We start from the raw sequence: 19,765 nt of genomic DNA, 5'->3' as shown, positions 1-19,765 counted from the left end.
TCTGTTTGGTACAATTATTGTACAGGTTATTTCTCCCACACCCATGCAAGAGTGAAGTTAAAACAATACACACTTGTTGGTTGTTCCTGACGAAACAAATCAATTCAATTTTTTAAAACTATTTAGTTATTGGTTATTGATTTTTTTGTTTCGTACCGAAAAAAGGAAATAAATGCTACTAATTGAGAGCTGTTGCTGTTAAATGTTTTGAAGATGTTTTTTCCCTCAATTCCCATCCTCGGATCAGGCTGACATAATGCATAACTATTCATAGTCGATGACAAAAGACCAATCATTAAAAATAAATATCAGTCATTTCAACTAATTAATTAATTTTGTTTTATATTTAAAAAGGGATCTTATTCCTGCATTATCTAGATATATATGGCGATGTTTTAGAGGTTCTTTCCCTTAGATAAGCTTCGTTTTTACATCAGACTTTATCTATTTTGCTTCTTATCTCTCTGCAGAATAAACGTTTCAGAACTTACTGTTTGTCTCCCCTTTTTTTCTTTTTTTATTGTATTGGCAAAACGGAAGCTCAATTTGGCGTCCTAAACATTTTCTGTTAGTTTTGCTTTTTTCCCGCTAATGTTAGAAGTTGTGTGCTAAAGTAACGGCAATGGCTATTTAAAGTTTCAGAACCGCGAGGACGGTATTGCAGAGAAAAAAAATTAGCTATCTTCACGTAAGGTGAATATTACGTACGTTCTTGATACACATAATAAATAGAGAGTAATGTTTTAAGAGAATAGTAGAGATCTAAGGAACACAGAAACTATTTCGTTGGAACTGTGAATTTAGTTGTTAAAAAATTGTAATATATTATTTTAAAGTTCGAATAGTTTGAAATGTAAACTTTATTAAGCTCTTGTGACATTGATTAAAATACCTTTTTTTTTGTTTTTGTTTTTTTTTAATGTTTTTCTTTTGTTCTTAAGAAATCAAGATGAATACGAGTCGGATTCTTGTTCTAGTTGTGTTTCTGGTGTTGTTGGCAGTGATTGGTATGTAGTTCATTTTGTTATAATATGTGTTACATGAAATTTCGTAGGCAGGCGATATAGGAGTGCTTGTATGAGGGACTTGTTTGAGTGACTTGTATATCTGACTAGACCAAGTGTAACAGATACAAGCATGTATATTAAATTTCATTCGAGTTATTTCAAAAAAAATAAAAATAATAATGTATGCCTGTCCTTTTATTCTTACTCTATAAGGATTCATGGCTATGGCTTCGATAAGGGATGAGTGCAGTGTTTCACATGAGGGCGAAAACCAGTTACGACCTGCATATTTTCCCGCACGTCATGCAGACAAAGCCGTTGTCCTCTGGCGGAGTATTAAAGTTTCTTTCCATCTTCTGCGTCTGTCTTCGATAATGGCTTTGTCTTTCAGTCTCAAATGTGTGCCCCGCAGCCTTTGTGAGAGCTCTTCGACTGTCTCTTTCAGAGGCCATCGCTGCCCGCTGTCCTCTAAGTCATGGAGGTCGAAATGGGACCTGGGTTGATCTTTATAGCGCTTAAAGGGGGGGGGGGGCACCTCTGTTACACGGTCCTCCTTTAACTATAAGGATATCGAAGATTCAAATCTATGGAGGATGACTATAAATAGCTCGCTTTTTAGTGTTTCCGGTCCCGTTAGATTATTTATTTTTAAAGGAGTAGGATACTATTTGTACACTCTATACCAGTAGCCTACTGTAGAATGGAATTTCTATTCTCTTTCCATTGTAACACGACTTAAGTTTTAAAGTATTTAGTTGGTACCAAGCCTCGTTGATATTATATGGAATAGAACATTAATCCTGACAATCCTCACTGCGGCGTACAGAACTCGCTTTTCAAGTTTCTAATAACAGATCAAGTAGATCAATGTGTTCAACATTTCAGTTTGCATGCAATGAGTAGTCTCTAGAGTGAGCCAGTTGTAGAGATGTCGTGAAGATACCGAATAAAATAAATCCAAGTCGCCAACAGAGCTCACTCACAAGACCTACAAAACCAAACTACGTGACTTAGTGACATGCTATCAAATCGGTGGACTGAGTCCAGGACCACGAACGGGGGGGGGGGGCTGAAACTAAATTTTATTATTTGTCAGCATGTCATAATATAAACACTTATTTTTGTTTAATTTAAATATTTTCAGCCTTAACAGAAAGGGCCGACGCTGGCGATGAACAAGAACTTTCCGCTGCTAAAAATGAAATCAGCCGATACAGACGAACTGTGCACAGTAGAAACAGGGGCGGGAATAGAGATAGGTAAGAAATCTCTAACTTTCTCTCTGTCTCAGTATATATATCAATACACATATAGATGCATCTATCTATAAATCTAAATATCTTCCTTATTTATGTCTTTTAAAGTTATCCTACTAGTACTGTACCGAAAACGAATCCACGTTCATAATTTACAAAGAAAAGTGTATCTTGCTCGGTTTAAGAGCTCTAATATTACATTTATAATATACAAAGTGAATTGGACAGTGTTTATAATGCTTGATAATGTCCTCTTGAATGCAGAGACAACAGAACCAAGAAAAACAAAAAGAAGGGAAATAACTCCAAGAAACAGAGACTGTCACCAGAAGAACGAATTGGAGTAGCCAACAGTCACGTGGCCCTGAACGTCTTTACTAGCCTCTACCCCAGCATAAACAGCAACACCATCTTCTCACCGCACAGTCTGCACACAGCCTTAGCCATGACCATGCTAGGGGCTAAGAAAGACACCAAGAAAGAGTTTTACAGCTCTCTAGGTTTGGAGACAAAATATACACATAAGTAACATTTAAATATAGTAAACTAGACTAGAACACTGGATCTAGGTATATTACTTACATGATTCAGTTTAGTAACCCCCCCCCCCACTTGGCCGACGAATTTTAGTAAAGAAATCGCACAATTCGCAAACGAATGTATTAGTTATGTTAATATATACTAATTATTTATATTTTCAACCTATTTCTAGATTATTTCGCCCCCCCCCCCCACAGTATGTTGGCCGATTTGGTTGGATGGAGAGGTCGAGATGGCATCAATCCCGCCCCCCTGCCCACCATAAACTTTCGAGTGGGGGGGGCAGTCCAACTTACTTGTAGAAATCACAGCTTGTTAACAGAACCAATTAATATATATATAATTAAAATTTGTAATTGAAATTTTAACCGATCTGTATAATATGTCGTTCCCCTGTTAGCCAACTGGGTGGGGTGGGGGGCCAATACATGTACTGCCCTTTCAACCTAAACCCTTTGAGTGGTGGAAGGCGGTCCTACTTTTATTTAGAAATCATAGTTTGTGATAAAAATTAGTTGAATTACTATATAATTGTTTTATTATATCGCTACACTTCTGGTATCTTAGCCGATTCGGTGAGGTTGGGGGGGGGGGGGGATATTATTTCTACTGCCCTCTCCACTCTAGCCCTCTGAATGGGGGGGGGGCGGGGCGGTCCTATTTGTATGGACAAATCATATTATTATTATTATAAGTAATCCGTGTACTTGTTTTTTTTTTCTTTTTAGTAGGGTTAACAATTTGAAAGAAACAAAACAGGTCTCTAGTACTCTCTAGGTCTACCTCTCTAATTGTTCCCTCCCCTGTTACAGGTTTAAAAGCAGCTAAAGTTGGCAAGTCTGAAGTCCATGATATTTACAGAAAACTCCTGCAGTCTTTGTCAAGTAGACCAGACATCAGTCTAAGCAATGCAAATAGTGTCTACGTAAAGTCAGGGCTGGAGTTGAAGAAGAAGTTCAGGTTTGCATCTTTGACATGTAACTATGAGTCATCGTTAAAGTAAATTTATCGTTGGTATACAATTTTAGAGATGAAAATTTCCTTTGATCAGATATTCAAAGGAAGAAAAAACAACGATATACAGTAGATACTAACGTTTTGGTGCCTATTCTAAAAAAAATAATTGTACTATTTTTTAAATGATAATCCGCTTACGACTTAATCAGTACAGTCTGCACAGAATAAGGGAAAATCAGTATAGTTATTGTTATGACTAAAATAGATTTCAATGTGGTTTTAGGTGGTTTGCTAACATTGAGGTTTTGGTACATTGTAGGAAACTGTTTTTTTTTTCTATTGCATCGCTGCCTTCAATCTTATGAAATTTTTATTTTCGGTACTAGGTTATAATTGGATAACATTTCCACCATCTCAAAGACATTGGTTGAAACTCTTCTTTAATGTAGCCAAACTTTATGATCTACAATAAACAATCCGATACAGGGTATCAAAAAGTATGTCCAAGATGTCTCTCCATTTTTTTCTTCCTTCGGGGATCTACAATATTTACTGTCATTTCATTTTTAGCGACCCCGATAGGGTAAAAAACACTATTAGTTTTGTGTGGCCTGTCTGTTCGTCCATCCGTCCGTGCCGTTTAGATCTCGTAAACTAGAAAAAGATAGTGAAAATCCGACATCATAATATTTTAGACTATTCAAAGTTCTGATGCAACGGCTACTTTTTTCTTGTCACACTTTTCCGAAAGTGAACCATCTAATTTTTAAAATTATTTATGCAAGCAGGTTTTTCACACAAAAAATACACCACTTTTTAATGAAAGACTTCAGGGAAGGTAAGTTTTTTAAAAAGGTCATAGACTTCTTCACTAATAACTCAATCTTCATTCATATTGTTACGTATTTCTGAATCTTCTGGCTAGATGTATTAGTTGGCACACAAATAAAAACACTGTAAAGAACTTGACGACTAAACTTTCAGTTTCATATAACTTTAATGACTATTAACTCTAACAATTCGTTACTGTTACATGTAGCGTAGAAGACTGTACAATATCTGTCAGTTTACAGTTAGCTATACTTCGTTGCATCTCATCTCTTCACTTCGTTGCAATTTCATCTCTTCTCAACTTGCACCGAGTCGTATTCCACATAACAGACCAACGACACACTTCCCAGTGTCGCTCCAGGTCTCCCAAAGCTGAACCAAGTCGTCCTCAAGTCTATCGAATCAGAGCCGCACACGTCTTACATCGACTGTATCGACTGTAACGGCTCAAGTCCACTGTAGTTCGCTGTATAGACTTTAACGACAGTAGTCCACTCCAGTTAACTCTACCCTAGTTAACTTGCATCGAGTCGTACACATTTCTCTTCCACTAGGGCCGCACACGTCTTACATCGTCTGTATCGACTGTAACGGCTCACTCACGACTCCATACGACTGACTTTCACATTAACTCTCTGGCTTATATAGAGTCCCTAATCGCTTGTCCAAAGTTGCACAAACACGGCTAGTATCCTCTGGAATAACACGTGAGGAAACGTCACATCCTGTCTTTATTTATACATGTAGATTTCAGAGAACACTCGCTGCAGTGTCATCAAGTCGGGGTCACACGTAGTGACCTCTATCTGTCACTGTTCATTAGTAACTGTCCCCCTACTTAGATCTGTTCGTCCCCTGGAACAACACGTGAGGACACGTCACATCCTGTCTTTGTTTGTACATGTAGATTCCAGAGGACACTCGCTGCTGTGTCATCTCGCCGGGGTCATACATTGACCTCTACCTATCACTGTTCATTTGTAACAATATATTCGCGCATTGGTACACAAAATTTGCATCCAAAGTCACAATGGAAAAAGTGTCAATGGATCATGATAGAATATTTTTTCCAATTATTAACTGACTCATTGAATGGAATACTGATTCAAATCAAGTTTTTAAAAAAGAATTTTGATACGAACTTCACTTTAGTTGAAAGTTGCAGTTTTGACAGATAGATCTAGTCATTATATAGGCCTACTTGACAGTCTAAATATAACTAAATAGAGTCCAGATCTAGATATATTTATAATGTATATATCATGGGCGTAGCCAGGGGGGGGGGGTTGGGGTTCAAACCCGCCCCGAAATAAAATCCTGAGGGGGGGGGAGTCGGAATTTAGTGACTGATTTTTTGCTTTGATTTTGTTTATTTTAGGTGAGATTTTATTACTAAACCATCACTTTCCCCTACCACGAACCAAAGGGGTTTTGAGTTTAAAACCCCCTACCAGGGGGGGTTCGAGTTTAAAACCCCCTACCAGGGGGGTTCGAGTTCAAAACCCCCTACCAGGGGGGTTCGAGTTTAAAACCCCCTACCAGGGGGGTTCGAGTTTAAAACCCTTACCAGAGGGGTTCGAGTTTAAAAACCCCTACTAGGGGTTTTAAGTTTAAACCCCCCTACCAGGGTTTTGAGTTTTAAACCCCCTAGCTGGTGTTTTTGCAGTTAACTCCCCCTCTTCTATAAAACAAAACAAAAAAAAATGCAAACGAAAATCCCCTAATTCCAAGAGCACAGTTAAGGAAGATTTTGATTTTAAAACCCCGTCTAAAATTTACGATAAACCCCCTTTTCAATATAAAAAAAAGCTAATTACGCACTCAAAATGTTATGAGCGTAGCTAAATGGCTTTTGACTCAGTTTTGAGTTTGAAGGTAAAAAATACCTCTTTAATAATAAAAACAAAGCAAATTATACACTAAAAATGTTATGAGTGTATTCAAAGGGGTTTTGAGTTTAAACTCCCCTCCAGTGGAGTTTGAAGCTAAAAAGTACCTCTTGAATATAAATAAAAGAAAATTACTCACTCTAAAATCTATGAGCTTAGTCAAAGGGGTTTTGAGTTTAAACCCCCCGCCAGGGGGGTTTGAGGATAAAAAATACATCTTCAGTGTAAAAGAAAAAGCAAATTATGCACTCAAAATGTTATGAGCGTTGCCGAAAGGGGTTTTGAGTTTAAACCCCCATTCAGATGGGTTTGGTGCTAAAAATACATCTTCAATATAAAAAAAAAGCAAATTACACACTAAAATTATTTGAGCGTAGCCAAGCCAATCGGGGGTTTTGAGTTTAAACCCTTCTTCTACAGAGGGCTTTTTTTTAAAGTTTAAAACCCCTTCAGATGGTTTTGAGTTTAAGCAAACTACAGTCACTTAATTCCAAAAGCGTATTCAAGAGAGGTTACACATTTTAACCAGTAGCAGGGCTCCATTAATAAACTGCAGTGAATAGTCATCTGCCGAAATTGAAAAACACTAAATGTGGCTCAACAAAGATGGCTAAGACAGATTTTAAGAGTCAGTTATAGAGATCGGGTCTAAATCAAGGAAATCCTGTGCCGAACTGTGAGTCGACCCCTTAGATTGTGAGAGAACGACGCATGAGGTTTGCGGGACATGTTCTCCGACAAAATGAATTACGCATAAGAAGAGTTGCAATGATATCCTAGTACAACTTGACGCCACTTATTCATGGAGGTCCTCATGGTAGGTGGGAAGAGGCTTCAGACATTACCAGTGACAGATTTTTATGGAAACAGATTGACGTCAAATGCTCCGAACGGCGTGGGAGGGTCTAAGTCATTAAGAATAGCACATTAGGTTTTTGAAATAAAACTTTTTAATAGCAGGAAAATGCACTGTAGATACCTCAGAATATGCATTTTGTTGGCTTTCAATACCAGAAATAGTGCTCCTAGCGCTCCCCCAGACCCCTTTGCTAGTAATGTCGGGGAATCTACAATTTTTCCACTAATCATGGAAGAACCTATTCTAGGGCACAATAAACGTCTTCCGAAAGAATGAAGGGTCAGAATGTAATAAAGATTATGTACACACACACACACATAAATACATATAATTTTTTTTCGCGATCGGGGGGGGGGGGAATTCACTCCCCCAAACCCACCCTCCCGAAAAAAAATCCTGGCTACGCCCATGGTATATATTATAAATGAGTTAATAATTTCAACAAAATTTTAATTATTAAGGCAATAGCATCTTCTGACAGCTAGAAAGGGGTGCAGATGTATTTATTATGTAAACAATAGTATAATTAAGAAGTGAATCGGATACGAAACAGCATAGTCTGCCATAGTAGATCTACACCATTACCCAGTAGCAAAAGGCCTACTATTCTTGATCATAGCATTGGTCTAGGTGTACTAGGTCTAGTAATTTTAAGATTGAACGTCTAAAATCATACGAATTCTAGTCTAGATGTAGATTCTATATCAAGATTCTAGTTCTAGATCTAGATCTAGTTCTATATCTAATTCTAGATCTAGACTTAGATCTAGTTCTAGCTCTAGACTTAGATTTTGTTCTAGGTCTAGACTTAGACTAAGATCTACTTCTAGATCTAGATCTAAAACTAGTTCTAGATTCAAGAATTAGGTCTAAATCTAGCTAGATCGAGATCTTGCTTGTATGACATTTTATTTTTGCTAAGAGAAAGTCTTGTCCAAGTCTGTCTTGTCATTTCTAGCTAGCTCACTACCTAAAGTAGGTCAAGATTTTTTTTTTTTCGTATTCCCAATCTATCTAGGCTACTTGTGTAAGAAGAATAAATCTTTTTTAGTTTCTCTTTATTATATGTAACATGTTATTAATTTGAATGTATGGATAAGGTTAATAATTATTTTTAAAAATATATAAGTGTACGCTAAATGAATATATGGAGATGCTGTGTCTGGGGGGTAAAGCACTTGGAACCGGAAGTTCCGTGTTCAAATCCTGGTGAAGACTCTAGGTAGACCACTTCGAGGGCCGATTCTGAGTTTGTGTTTCCACACAAATTGTCTTTGTAACCTTGTTTAAGTTGTCTTTCTTTTCTAAAGCTTTCTGCCTCTATGATAGTGATATTTAATATCGATAATGTTTTGCTTTTTAGGACAGATTTGACCACTCACTACCACGCCAAGGTGGACAACTTTAACATGACTGATCCTGAAGGTCCTGAACGGTCTATTAACGCCTGGGTGGCCAACGCAACTCGCGGAAAGATTTCAGACATTTTAAAGAAAGGCGACGTAAAATCCAGCACAGCCATGATTATAATTAACGCAGTTTACTTAAACGCTTCTTGGGCGATCCAGTTCAAACCCTTCAACACCAAGCCAAAACCTTTTTATTCTTTGAACTCAGGAGTGCAGACGATTCCGACCATGCACATTGTGCAATTTTACAAGTGAGTTAACTTCATGAGGTTTTGGGGCAACAAACGACTGTTCTCTATACTGCCCTGTAAGGAGTTATGTTTGGATTGGAGAAATTGACAATTTTTAGATGTGTGATAGACGTTACACAGCAAAATAAACACAGTAGTCTTTTAATACAACTTAAACTCATTTACTTCTCTTGACTAGTGGAGATTTTCACGATAAACTAATCAATGTCAAGGACACTAAATTGAACGTTCCTGTTGCCAACTAGATAAAAACGAATTTTAATTTTGACAATATCTTAATACACGAATCTGATCTTCGTATCAAATTTTCTTAAAAACCGCTAAATAGTTGCCCATTCGTTTTGAATTGACCTTTAAATCAATGAGTGAAAGCCATATTGAAATCATTTTGCTACAATCGCATGAGCATAGAAAATGTGATTCTTCACTGCTAATAGTTCATTATTTACAAAGCTTTTATCGACTCACTTTGTCTGTCTATCTATATGTCTATCTATCTGTATTTCTTTGTGAAAACCCTTTCTCAGATCAAGTTGAAACTTTGCACAATTATTCATGGACTTAGAAAATACATGAATAATTAAAAAAAAAAAACACTAATTAGTTGCTTAACTACTGGTTATTAATTATTTTGATTTTGTTTTATACCAACAAGGGAAATTAATCCTTCAGCATTCGGATATGGTAAAATATTTACAGGTTATTTCTCCCACACCCATTTTCGGATCAAGTTAAAACTTTAAACAATTATTTACTGTACCTGACAAAACAAGAATCATTTAAATAATTAATGAACTACTCAATTAATTATTGATAATTTATTATTTTGTTTGATATCGAAATTGGAAATACCTTCTACTTCAATAGACAGATATAGTTGTAAGTGTGGAGTTCTTTCTGTTAGATAAGCTTTTAAAGATTTTTTTTATGTTTTAACTATCCTGTTAGTTTGGCTTATCTTCTTACCTTATAAGGTACTGGCGTTCTTTCAAACGAGAAGATAATTACGTTCTAGGCGTCGCATCCTTGTGTCATTCAAATCAATCTCTAAATAGAAACGTTAACTTCGCTAAATCATTGTTGGCTGTTTCATGCTCTAGTGGCGTTAGGGAAAAGGAACGCACTCCCTTGCATATGAAAAGAAAAGTACCTTTATCTTTGAGACTTTCGAAGTATTTTATTAGGCTGTGTTTTTGAATTCGCAAGCTATGTTTTTTATTGCTACTTTACTTTTGATCTCTAGGCTAGTGAAGCCGATATATCTATATTATAAAGTAGAATGTGAGGTGTATGTATGTATGGATGTATGTTACTTATAGACATCAAAACCGCTTGACCAATCTTGATAAAACTAGGCAGGAATGTTCCTTGGGTACCAACTTAGACCGTAGTGTATGTATTGTAGCCCTAAAACAAACTTAAGACCCTCAAAAAAAAATAAAGTTGTCCGACTCTATTACAGCTATAGTATTTTATGGATCTAGGCCATGTCTACAATGTTGACATGAGAAAAGATAGAAAGGATTTAGACCTAGATCTAATTTTAAGAAATACACTTTGCGCAGATAGTTTTTTACTTTGACACATGAAAAGACAAAAGAAGATCCATTGATTTCATTATATAATAAAATTAACCTTCAATTTTGTGTTTCAAAAGCATTTTTTACATTAATTAGTTCCTTATATCTGTGATTACAGATTTCCTGACGAACATTCTTTCATTAGACAATTCCGTAATGAATCGCGTACTAAATATTAATTCGTTTAATTGTTTACTTTATAATCCCATCCCTAGATCTAAAATTCTAATTCAACTCTAAGATGATAAAACTTCTCTAGTTTTATACTTTAACACATAAACATATTAATTAAAGTCCATTCATTTCATATTTTGATCAAATAAACATTCAAATTTGGTTTTCTAAAGCTACATTCGCCTACGAAAGCTGCGAAGCTGAGTGATAGGCCTAGATCTATATTCATTCATGAATCGCGTACTAAATATAATTTCGTTTAATTGTTCACTTTATAATCCCATTCATTTAACAAAGCTATCGCTCTTTTCTTTTGTAATAGATATGAATTTATCGGCTTCGGGTAATCCCATTTTCGCAAACCTAATTTTATTTTCGTAGCGAAAGAGAAAAAACTTGAAAGGATCATTAGTTAAGTTTAACAAACATCTAAATCCAATCCACTAGATTAGTAAACACAAACTTAGACCCGAAGGCCGCGGGTAAAGTCTGGCGAACATCCTTTCATTAGACATTACCAAATGGTTACACATTAACAGTGATTAACACATCTCTCTGCTGAGTCTATTCCTAGGCCTAGGTCTAAAACTCTTATTGAACTCTAAGATAATAAAACTTCTTTTCGCAAAGATAGTTTTATGCTTTAACACATAAACATACTAATTATTGTCCATTCATTTCATATTTTAATCAAATTAACATTCAAATTTGTTTTTCTAAAGCATTTTTAATACATTCGTTCGCTGTTCGCTAAATAAAGCTGCGTAGCCGTGTTGAGATAGGCCTATATTCATTCATGAAAAAAGGTCACGCATGCACAGCACAGAATGAACTCTATAAAAGTTTAACTCTAGATTAGTGTAGATTTAGATCTATGTCTACCTCAAGATCTACTTTATACTTTAACACATGCACATACAAAATTAAGTCTATTCATCTCAATTTTTAATCAAATATATGTAGGCCTACAAGCAAATGTTTTAATTTGGAAAAATGGATTTAAGCCTATTAGCTATTCTGATTTGATAGCTTCATTCACACTATTTTTACATCGACACATTCGCTTTACTTATTACATTATTATTTCGTTTAATTGTTTACAAAACACTCTCATTGACTATATCGACAGTAATGCGCAAATAAAGACCCGCGGGTCGCGGGTAAAATATGTCTAGTATATATATATATATATATATATATATATATATATATATATATGTAGTGAATCTTACTAGAGAATATTTAGATCTTAAATAACTATTTTCTCTTTCATTTGAAAGCTATGCCAACCACCACGATTCAGAAGTCATTGAGCTAAACTTTAACGGCTCTCAATTAGCCATGTACATATTGTTACCAAGTGCCAAATCCAATCTGAATCAACTTTTACAGGTGAATATAATAACACTAGGGTTTGATGGTATGTTTCATAAAAACTTTTTCTTTGAAAGGTGCACTTTAAAAGAATGTTTTTTAGGCTGATACGTGGTGAACGTCGCAAGGTGAGGGACTTAAAAATATCAGTCTATCGTAACTCCCTATGCCTCGCTTCTCAGTCATAGGAAATCATCAACAAGTCCTGCACTTTGTCCTCTACTTGATTCAAAGGGTGATTTTCTTGCGTACACTTTTTTTTTTGGTGGAGGGAGGGGCGGGGGGTATAGTTAATTAATAAGTTCAGAAAAAATGACATTCCAACATCTTCTCGGCACTTTTGATGGAGCACATATATTCGCTTATCTATCGAAATCGTATTCCTAAAGAGTGATTATAATTGTACACCACTACTGATAGTTTCTAATCACCAGTTTAAATCCTGGCTTTCATGCGTGACTCAGATATTAGGTCCGGCGAAGAAGTAGTATGAGCAAAGGGCCCTTTAACCTTGGCTGACTACCCGACTAATGGAAGGAAGACTATGAATACAAGGTTCTGCAAACATGGGAAATGCTTATGGAGCCGTAGATCCGTGGATTGTTAGGCAGTTTTCAATACACAGGTGTCAGTCGTTTTTTGTTTTGTTCAGATCGGATTCATGTTCCAACCATTTCAAATGCCCAGGCTCTCATATGAACTGATCCCTAGTCCAAAACTTTTATGGAATAATTCTACAAACTGACATTTATCGTGTGGAGCATAACTACTGTAGTGTAACTGAGTTGATTTACTGCGTGCGTCTAGCGTGTCAGATGGTCATGTCCAGTGTGTGTGTTTCATGTCCAAAGTGTGTGTATAGTACTTCATCAGTGTTATGTGAGACGTGCTGGTTTCATTCACTGTTTACTGTAGTCTAATTTTGTCGATGAAAGCCATGGTATTGGTAGACTAGTATTTGTTGTTTCATTACATTTATCGTGTGGAGCATAACTACTAATGAAGAAACCTAGGAATAATCTGTACTAAAATGACAAGGGGTTGAAAGTTTTAGCGTGGCCACCTTATCACCCAAGCTCTCTGCTGTGTACTAAAAGAGTATGATGATAGTATAGATAATTTACTGTAGGAATAAGGATGTAGAGCATCAGATCTCTGCCTTCCCCTCCCCATTTGAAACTGTAGGTAGAGTGAGCCAAATGCTTTTGAAACTCTACGCCAGCAAAATAAGAACATAGAACTCCCTTTCACCAGCTTAGCTAAACAGATCGTTCTGTTTGGAAGAGATCCAATTGTTGTCTATGTACCAACTTAATTGAACAGATAGTTTTGTTGGGAAGAAATCCAAATTGGTGTCTTTGTACCACACCACTATTTCCTGTGATTTGCACGCTCTTGACGTACGAACTAGAAGGCCGAAGGTCGAGCACAACGTGAACCCCGCCATCTTCCTTCATTGTTCCACCCACACTAACCACGCGGGACTCGCCATTTGTGAAACGGCCTCTTCAGGTATGGCGTGAGGATTGTTTGTAGGGGCTCTCTTAGTAACCATTGCAAAGGACATAGTCTATACCTCCTTAGGCATCTTTACAGGAGTCTTGTTTTACTGCCCCCCCCCCACAATCCTCCGCAACTTTAAAAACAAGACTTTGTAACGCAATAATAATATTTCTTTATTTTTAAAATTTTTATATTTTGTCAGCATATATGTCATGCATAACTCTCAGAGTGAGATTTAAATTTATTTTTTTTACAAATCATAGTAATCATAGTTAAAGTATGAGATAAATAATTTGCTTTCAACAGGGCCTATTTCAATCAATTTTGTGTTGCTTTGAGTCTATAGATCACATTATAAGATCGTAATCTTTGTATTGACAGTTGTTAACACGCACATTAAGTTTCACAATAAAAGCAACTTGGTAAGGAAAGGAGTTAACCAAAATAATGCATTTATTTTCCAAATCTCTTCTTCTAGTCACTAGGCTCCCTTTATTAAATAAATGTATGAACTTGCATGCGAGAAGAACTAAGGCTAACTAGTCACCTAATTCGCCCTCTACCTTTTCCAAATAAAATATTTCACGTATTGATCTTATTTTTCATAACAGTCGCTGGTCTCCATCAATGGATTGCCGTAAAAAGTAGACTTGATTAGTTTTGCTTTTTTTTTTCTGTTAAAAAATAGCAGGATATAGCTCTTTGTAAAGTGTCAGAAAATACATTTTAGATGCTCATTAAACATGCTAGCGAGTTGTTTTTTTGCGTGGTGTTTATCCCTCTCCCTTTTTCTAGGCCCATAACTATTTTCCCAACACTCACTTTATTTTGCATTAAAAAATCGACACCACAAGATAAGAGTAAGAATGAATCAGCTTGTTTAATTTTAATTTGTGATGCCTGAGATAGTGGCGTGAAGCATTTGTTGTCGATGTCATTCATGCGTAACTCATTACTTCCCCTCACCCTTTAGTCGTGTGGCAGGGCCGGTGTTAGGCCACTGCAACCTATGCGGTCGCAGTGGGCCCCGCGCTTTCATAGACCCCGCGCTAATTCTAGGTGTAATAATTAAATTGCAAAATATATGCGAAAAATTCCTGGAAATCTCCTGAATTTATTAAAATCTCCTGAAAACTTATAAAAAGCTCCTGAAAAATAGACAAAAGTGCCATTTGTTGGTGTCATTCATTGCGGAAAACGCCAATCCTACGCGATAAAAGAAAAAAGGCTTTGTCAGCTTTCATGTAATAAAATGTAATAATCGTGCGATTTTTCACCTTAATCGGAAGGTGCAATACTTTATTTACTTCTATAGTCACTGGCATATAAATATGCCATAGGTTGCAAGGTTCGTAACGTAAAATTAATTTGATCGCAATTTTGTAATTAGAAAAGAATGAATAAAATTCAAAGTCGATTTTTTTTTTCTAATACAAAATCTTAATTTTCACTTATTATCCTTATTCCCACCCAGACTAGGCCCCGCGCAATGAGTTTCGCATAGGGCCCCGCAATTGTTAGGACCGGCCCTGTCTTGTGGTATGCACTTTAGACTGTCGTCTTGATGGCGAACCCGCCTGTCACACTCCCCCCCCCCCAAATCCAACCGTCTTTCGGAAGCTTTGGGCTATCTATGGTGTAATAATCTTTAATTCTAAAAAAAAAACACCTGAAACTTTGAAGCAAACATTTCTATAAGGTTTAAAAATTATTGTTCAATTTAGTAATCAATACCTAATTGCTTATTTTAGATAATTTTTCTTTAATTTGTTTCATTAATTTTTCTATCTATAACTATTTTATATCAGAATATGAAGGCTAGCTCAGCTCTAGCCAACCCTTTCGATGAGTTACTGACTGGCCTAGAATCCAGGAACCTAAACCTCTCCTTGCCGACATTTAAAATACAAAGTGACGTTATTGATTTGGTACCAGCACTAAAAAACTTGGGATTAAAGAAAGCGTTCGACTCTAACCAGGTAAATGTAACAAAGAAATGTAACCTACTAAATTAACTCGCTGGTTTCTCGTAGTGTTGGCCTATCACAGTGAGAAACATATATATAGAGGATTTTAAAAGAGAAATTAATAATATCAATACTAAATAAAACGCTGTATGTAAGCATCATTTATTTTATGGTTATTAGGTTATTATGAATAATTTCACAAAGCTGAATTGTAAACGAAAACAGGCAAAATATTTACAAATCATTTAAAAAAAAAAAGGATTTAATTTAATTCACCCACCCACTCAGAAGTTTCATTGAAGGTACGAGTTAACTATTACAGATAAAACAAGATTACAAAGACAGTTTGTGTGGCAACACATACTTAAAATCGGCCTCGAAGTGGTCCACCCAGGCAGGTAAAAAGCCAGGTATCAATATTTTCAGAAAGAACATCAGAATAAAATTCGATCAGAGACAAATGACTGAGAAGAATGCAGAAAGAAGGTTGATAGATCTTGTGTGGTGCTCCAGCGGTACAACAAATCAACGGATAGGTGAAAGTGAATGTGAAGTTAGATGTGAACCTGGCCTAACTGATGTCTTATAATGAATATCTAATTGATCTAGTTGTTTTGTAAAGGGTCAATGTCTTATTGAAATCCTCAAAAAAAGAAAAAAACATTTCGTAAAAAACAAAATTCCTTTAGTTAGGTGTTAAATGTGTGTAGTGTGACATTGCAATTCACGCTATAATATGAAAAACTACTTATTAATTGTTGTTTTAAATTATTATATGCAGAACTTACATAACGTAGCTATACAAATGTAAAAAAAAAATTATTTTTTTTCTGGATAAAAAGCTAAAACCATTTGCATAAATGTGTTAGAAATATGATACTGTGCCATTTGTCCTACATTAAAGAGCCTCCAGTGTTTGTTACTATTAATGGTAAATAGTTGTAAAAGTGGTGTATTTTTATGAAAAAAATGTTGGCATAAGTGATTTAAAAAATTAAATTTTTTGCTTTTAGAAAAGAAAAAAGTAGCCGTTGCATCAGAACATAAAATGGACTAAAATATTAGGATGTTGGATTTTCACTATCTTTTCTAGTTTACGAGATCTAAACGGGACGGATGGACAGACATTTCACACAAAACTAATAGCGTCTTTTCCCCTTTTGGGGGCCGCTAAAAATGACGTTGCGTTGTCATAAAAAAAAATTAACACCACATTGTGAATGTTATAAATCAAACACAGTATGTGAATCATTCAGTTAATAACTTCTGGAAGAGCGCCAATCTTCTGCTGGCATTCTTTCCCTGAGAATACTAACACTTACTTGCAACTGCTTCACTTTTCTACGTAATTTTATAGAACATTTTACAGCAGTACAGTTTCATTTTACATTTCAGGCAGATTTCAAGGGCATAGCGAAGCAGAAACTGTTCCTAGACAAAGTTATTCAGAAAGCTGTCATTAGTGTGAATGAAACTGGCTGCGAGGCGGCTGCTGCTACAGCGATTAGAATCAGTCTCATGTAAGTAATCCTACACATCAGCAATTTCGATTCTATAGCATTTTAATATAAATTTTCACTTTCCCCTCCCCCCCCCCATGATAATACGGAAATACCCGCATCCCCTGCGGAAGGTTTCAACTGTGAAGGAACATCAGAAACATATAAAAGAAACAAACATACCTAACAACACTGGCTTTAACTGTCATAGCTGCTGTCGGATACTTTACAAGAAGCAGAAACAATAATTTCCAGAGCTATTTTTCTTCATGATTCTCCAACCTATTTCAAATGGGTTCTCACTTTTTAGATTGTACTGGATGTCATAAAAATTTTCTAAGACCCATTATTTTTTTTAGATCTCTCGGTTACACCAGACATGTAAAGAAGTTCTCACTGTCCCATAAAGCAGTGATTCTCAATCTGAGGTCCGCGGACCACAGGGTCAGAAAAGTTTATAAACCTCTGACTTAAATGAATCAAGAATATCTCAGATTTCATGCAGTTACAACTGACTCATGTTTTTTTTACCATTTCAGGAGTTCGAGGCCAACACCAGCTCTGGAGGTCAAAGTTGATCGACCCTTTTTATACGTCATCCGCAGCAAGGCTCAGAAAGTGGTTCTGTTCATGGGAACGTTTGTTGGTGTTTAGATTACTGTGTCACATTTGTTGGTGTTTAGATCACAGTGTCACATTTGTTGGTGTTTAGATCACATTGTCACATTTGTAGTGTTAAGTGGTTCTCTTCATGGGAACATTTGTTGGTGTTTAGATCACAGTGTCACATTTGTAGTGTTAAGTGGTTCTCTTCATGGAAACATTTGTTGGTGTTTAGATCACATTGTCACATTTGTCGGTGTTTAGATCACATTGTCACATTTGTCATGGCTCACTTGGTAGTAACCTAGTTTACTCTTTTAGACGTTGTACTGTACACAAAATAGTACAATATATTTCTTTACCTGATCAGTATGAGAGAGTGAGAGAGAGAGAGCATTTTAATTTTCCAAATATTAATCTTAAATGCTTATGATAGAAGCAGAAGAAAGACAAAGCCACTTGACACTTCACAAAAATCTAAGACTACAAAAATTATGTAAGAAGCCTCAGAATATTATTAAAAATCTTCATCAACTCATTTGTTCTGGTCTCTATTGTTTTACTGCTATTGTTGTTTTTTAAAGTAAAAAGCAAGAATATTAAGACATGCTCTTAAATTAAGAAGATCATGGCGGACGTATTTTAAAAGACAGCGACCCAGTTAAGACCTACATAGCAATGCCATTCTGATTGTCATGAAGCTGTTGCTATGTGACGTTTTGGCGAGTGCCATGTCGACGCTGCAAGTTCTGAAGATAATTTATACATTTTTTGAAACAATATAATAAAAAAAAATATAATAAACATTTTGTTTTCACTTAGCTTTAATATGCGGTTGGTCGTTGTGCTGGTGCTGTAGAATGTCGTTGACTTGTAGCACCAAACTGCTGGTAGACAACTAAACCGCAGTAGGCGTATTACATATTAAATTATACAACTTGAAATAACATGAATCCTTTTTTTGTGAACAAGACTAAATAGAAATTTTATTATCATAGAAACAAATTCAACTTGTGATATACTGAAATTAATTTAGTAGACTAAAGTAATATATAAAATGGTATTTTTAAAGAAATCAAACTCGCTACAATTACACTTCTTTTCAGTCTCACGTTCTGGAGTTGTCTTCCCTGACTAAGACCGATGACGACAATGCCACCTATCTTGCATATTTCAGAACCAATCGTTAGCATCTTCCAACCGTCATCATAGAAACACACAAACATACTCACACACACTCCATAACAGCTGGCCACATGACAGCCTTGTTAACGGTAGGCAACAGAAACAGATATATATATATATAGTATATGTCAGTGGCGGACTGAGTGTCAAAATAGGCCCGGACATTTCTATAACATCCGCCCCATAATTTGTATATCATATGATAGGGCATCCACCTCTACCTGTTCACAAAATCATTATGTTAAGTTTGATAAAGTTCCCCTTTCAGACCTTTGCAATCTTTGGGGCAGATGATATAAAGTACCCCTTTCAGACCTTGCAATCTATGGGGCAGATGATATAAAGTACCCCTTTCAGACCTTGCAATCTTTGGGGCAGATGATATAAAGTACCCCTTTCAGACCTTGCAATTATGGGGCAGATGATATAAAGTACCCCTTTCAGACCTTGCAATCTATGGGGCAGATGATATAAAGGTTCCCTGTTTCTCTAATGATCATGTGTTTTTATGGCCCACCGTTTTTTTTTAGGGTGTCATATGGCCAAGTAAATTTGGCATAAATGCAGATATAAATATGAAAAATAAAGATTACAATAAGAATTTGTGTTATCCTACAAGCTCAGAGTCGGTCCCGTCAAATTCTCCCATGGACCAGGAATATTCAGGATATGGTCTTGTTTTGATCGTTGAAAGTAATAAAAGTTTTTTAAAAAAATCATTCGGCGTTATTTTCCAATTGTTAACAAACTGGACATCTAGCCATCAATGATAAGACTCTTCTATCTCTCATGGAATCGGAATTTGAAATCGAGCTCCTTTGAAAGCAGAGCTGCATTAACTGATGACCTAGAAACAGTACGGAAACATTTAGATACGTACC

The 19,765-nt window shown here is 36.0% G+C and overlaps 1 protein-coding gene across 1 annotated transcript; it reads left to right on the top strand.

Moving 5' to 3' along the window:
* Positions 1 to 705: 705 nt before the first annotated feature.
* On the top strand, positions 706 to 18,237 carry LOC106063930 (serpin B6-like). Its single transcript, XM_056013329.1, has 10 exons — positions 706 to 817; positions 942 to 1,007; positions 2,152 to 2,266; positions 2,528 to 2,763; positions 3,616 to 3,763; positions 8,703 to 8,999; positions 12,034 to 12,145; positions 15,439 to 15,609; positions 16,993 to 17,117; positions 17,636 to 18,237. Exons 2-10 carry the CDS (start codon positions 950 to 952, stop codon positions 17,748 to 17,750), a joined length of 1,377 nt encoding a protein of 458 aa, XP_055869304.1. The 5' UTR covers positions 706 to 817; positions 942 to 949; the 3' UTR covers positions 17,751 to 18,237.
* Positions 18,238 to 19,765: the final 1,528 nt, after the last annotated feature.

This window comes from Biomphalaria glabrata, chromosome 15, assembly GCF_947242115.1.
Source record: "Biomphalaria glabrata chromosome 15, xgBioGlab47.1, whole genome shotgun sequence".
Classification (NCBI taxonomy): domain Eukaryota; kingdom Metazoa; phylum Mollusca; class Gastropoda; family Planorbidae; genus Biomphalaria; species Biomphalaria glabrata.
This window is presented reverse-complemented; position numbering and strand designations above follow the sequence as displayed.

Bases quoted from the DNA above. Each gene is read 5' to 3' on its own strand.
- LOC106063930 (XM_056013329.1), top strand. From the start codon at position 950: ATGAATACGAGTCGGATTCTTGTTCTAGTTGTGTTTCTGGTGTTGTTG. The intron at 2,267-2,527 runs GTAAGAAATCTC...TCTTGAATGCAG, and splicing joins AGGGGCGGGAATAGAGATAG to AGACAACAGAACCAAGAAAA. The intron at 17,118-17,635 runs GTAAGTAATCCT...TTACCATTTCAG, and splicing joins GCGATTAGAATCAGTCTCAT to GAGTTCGAGGCCAACACCAG.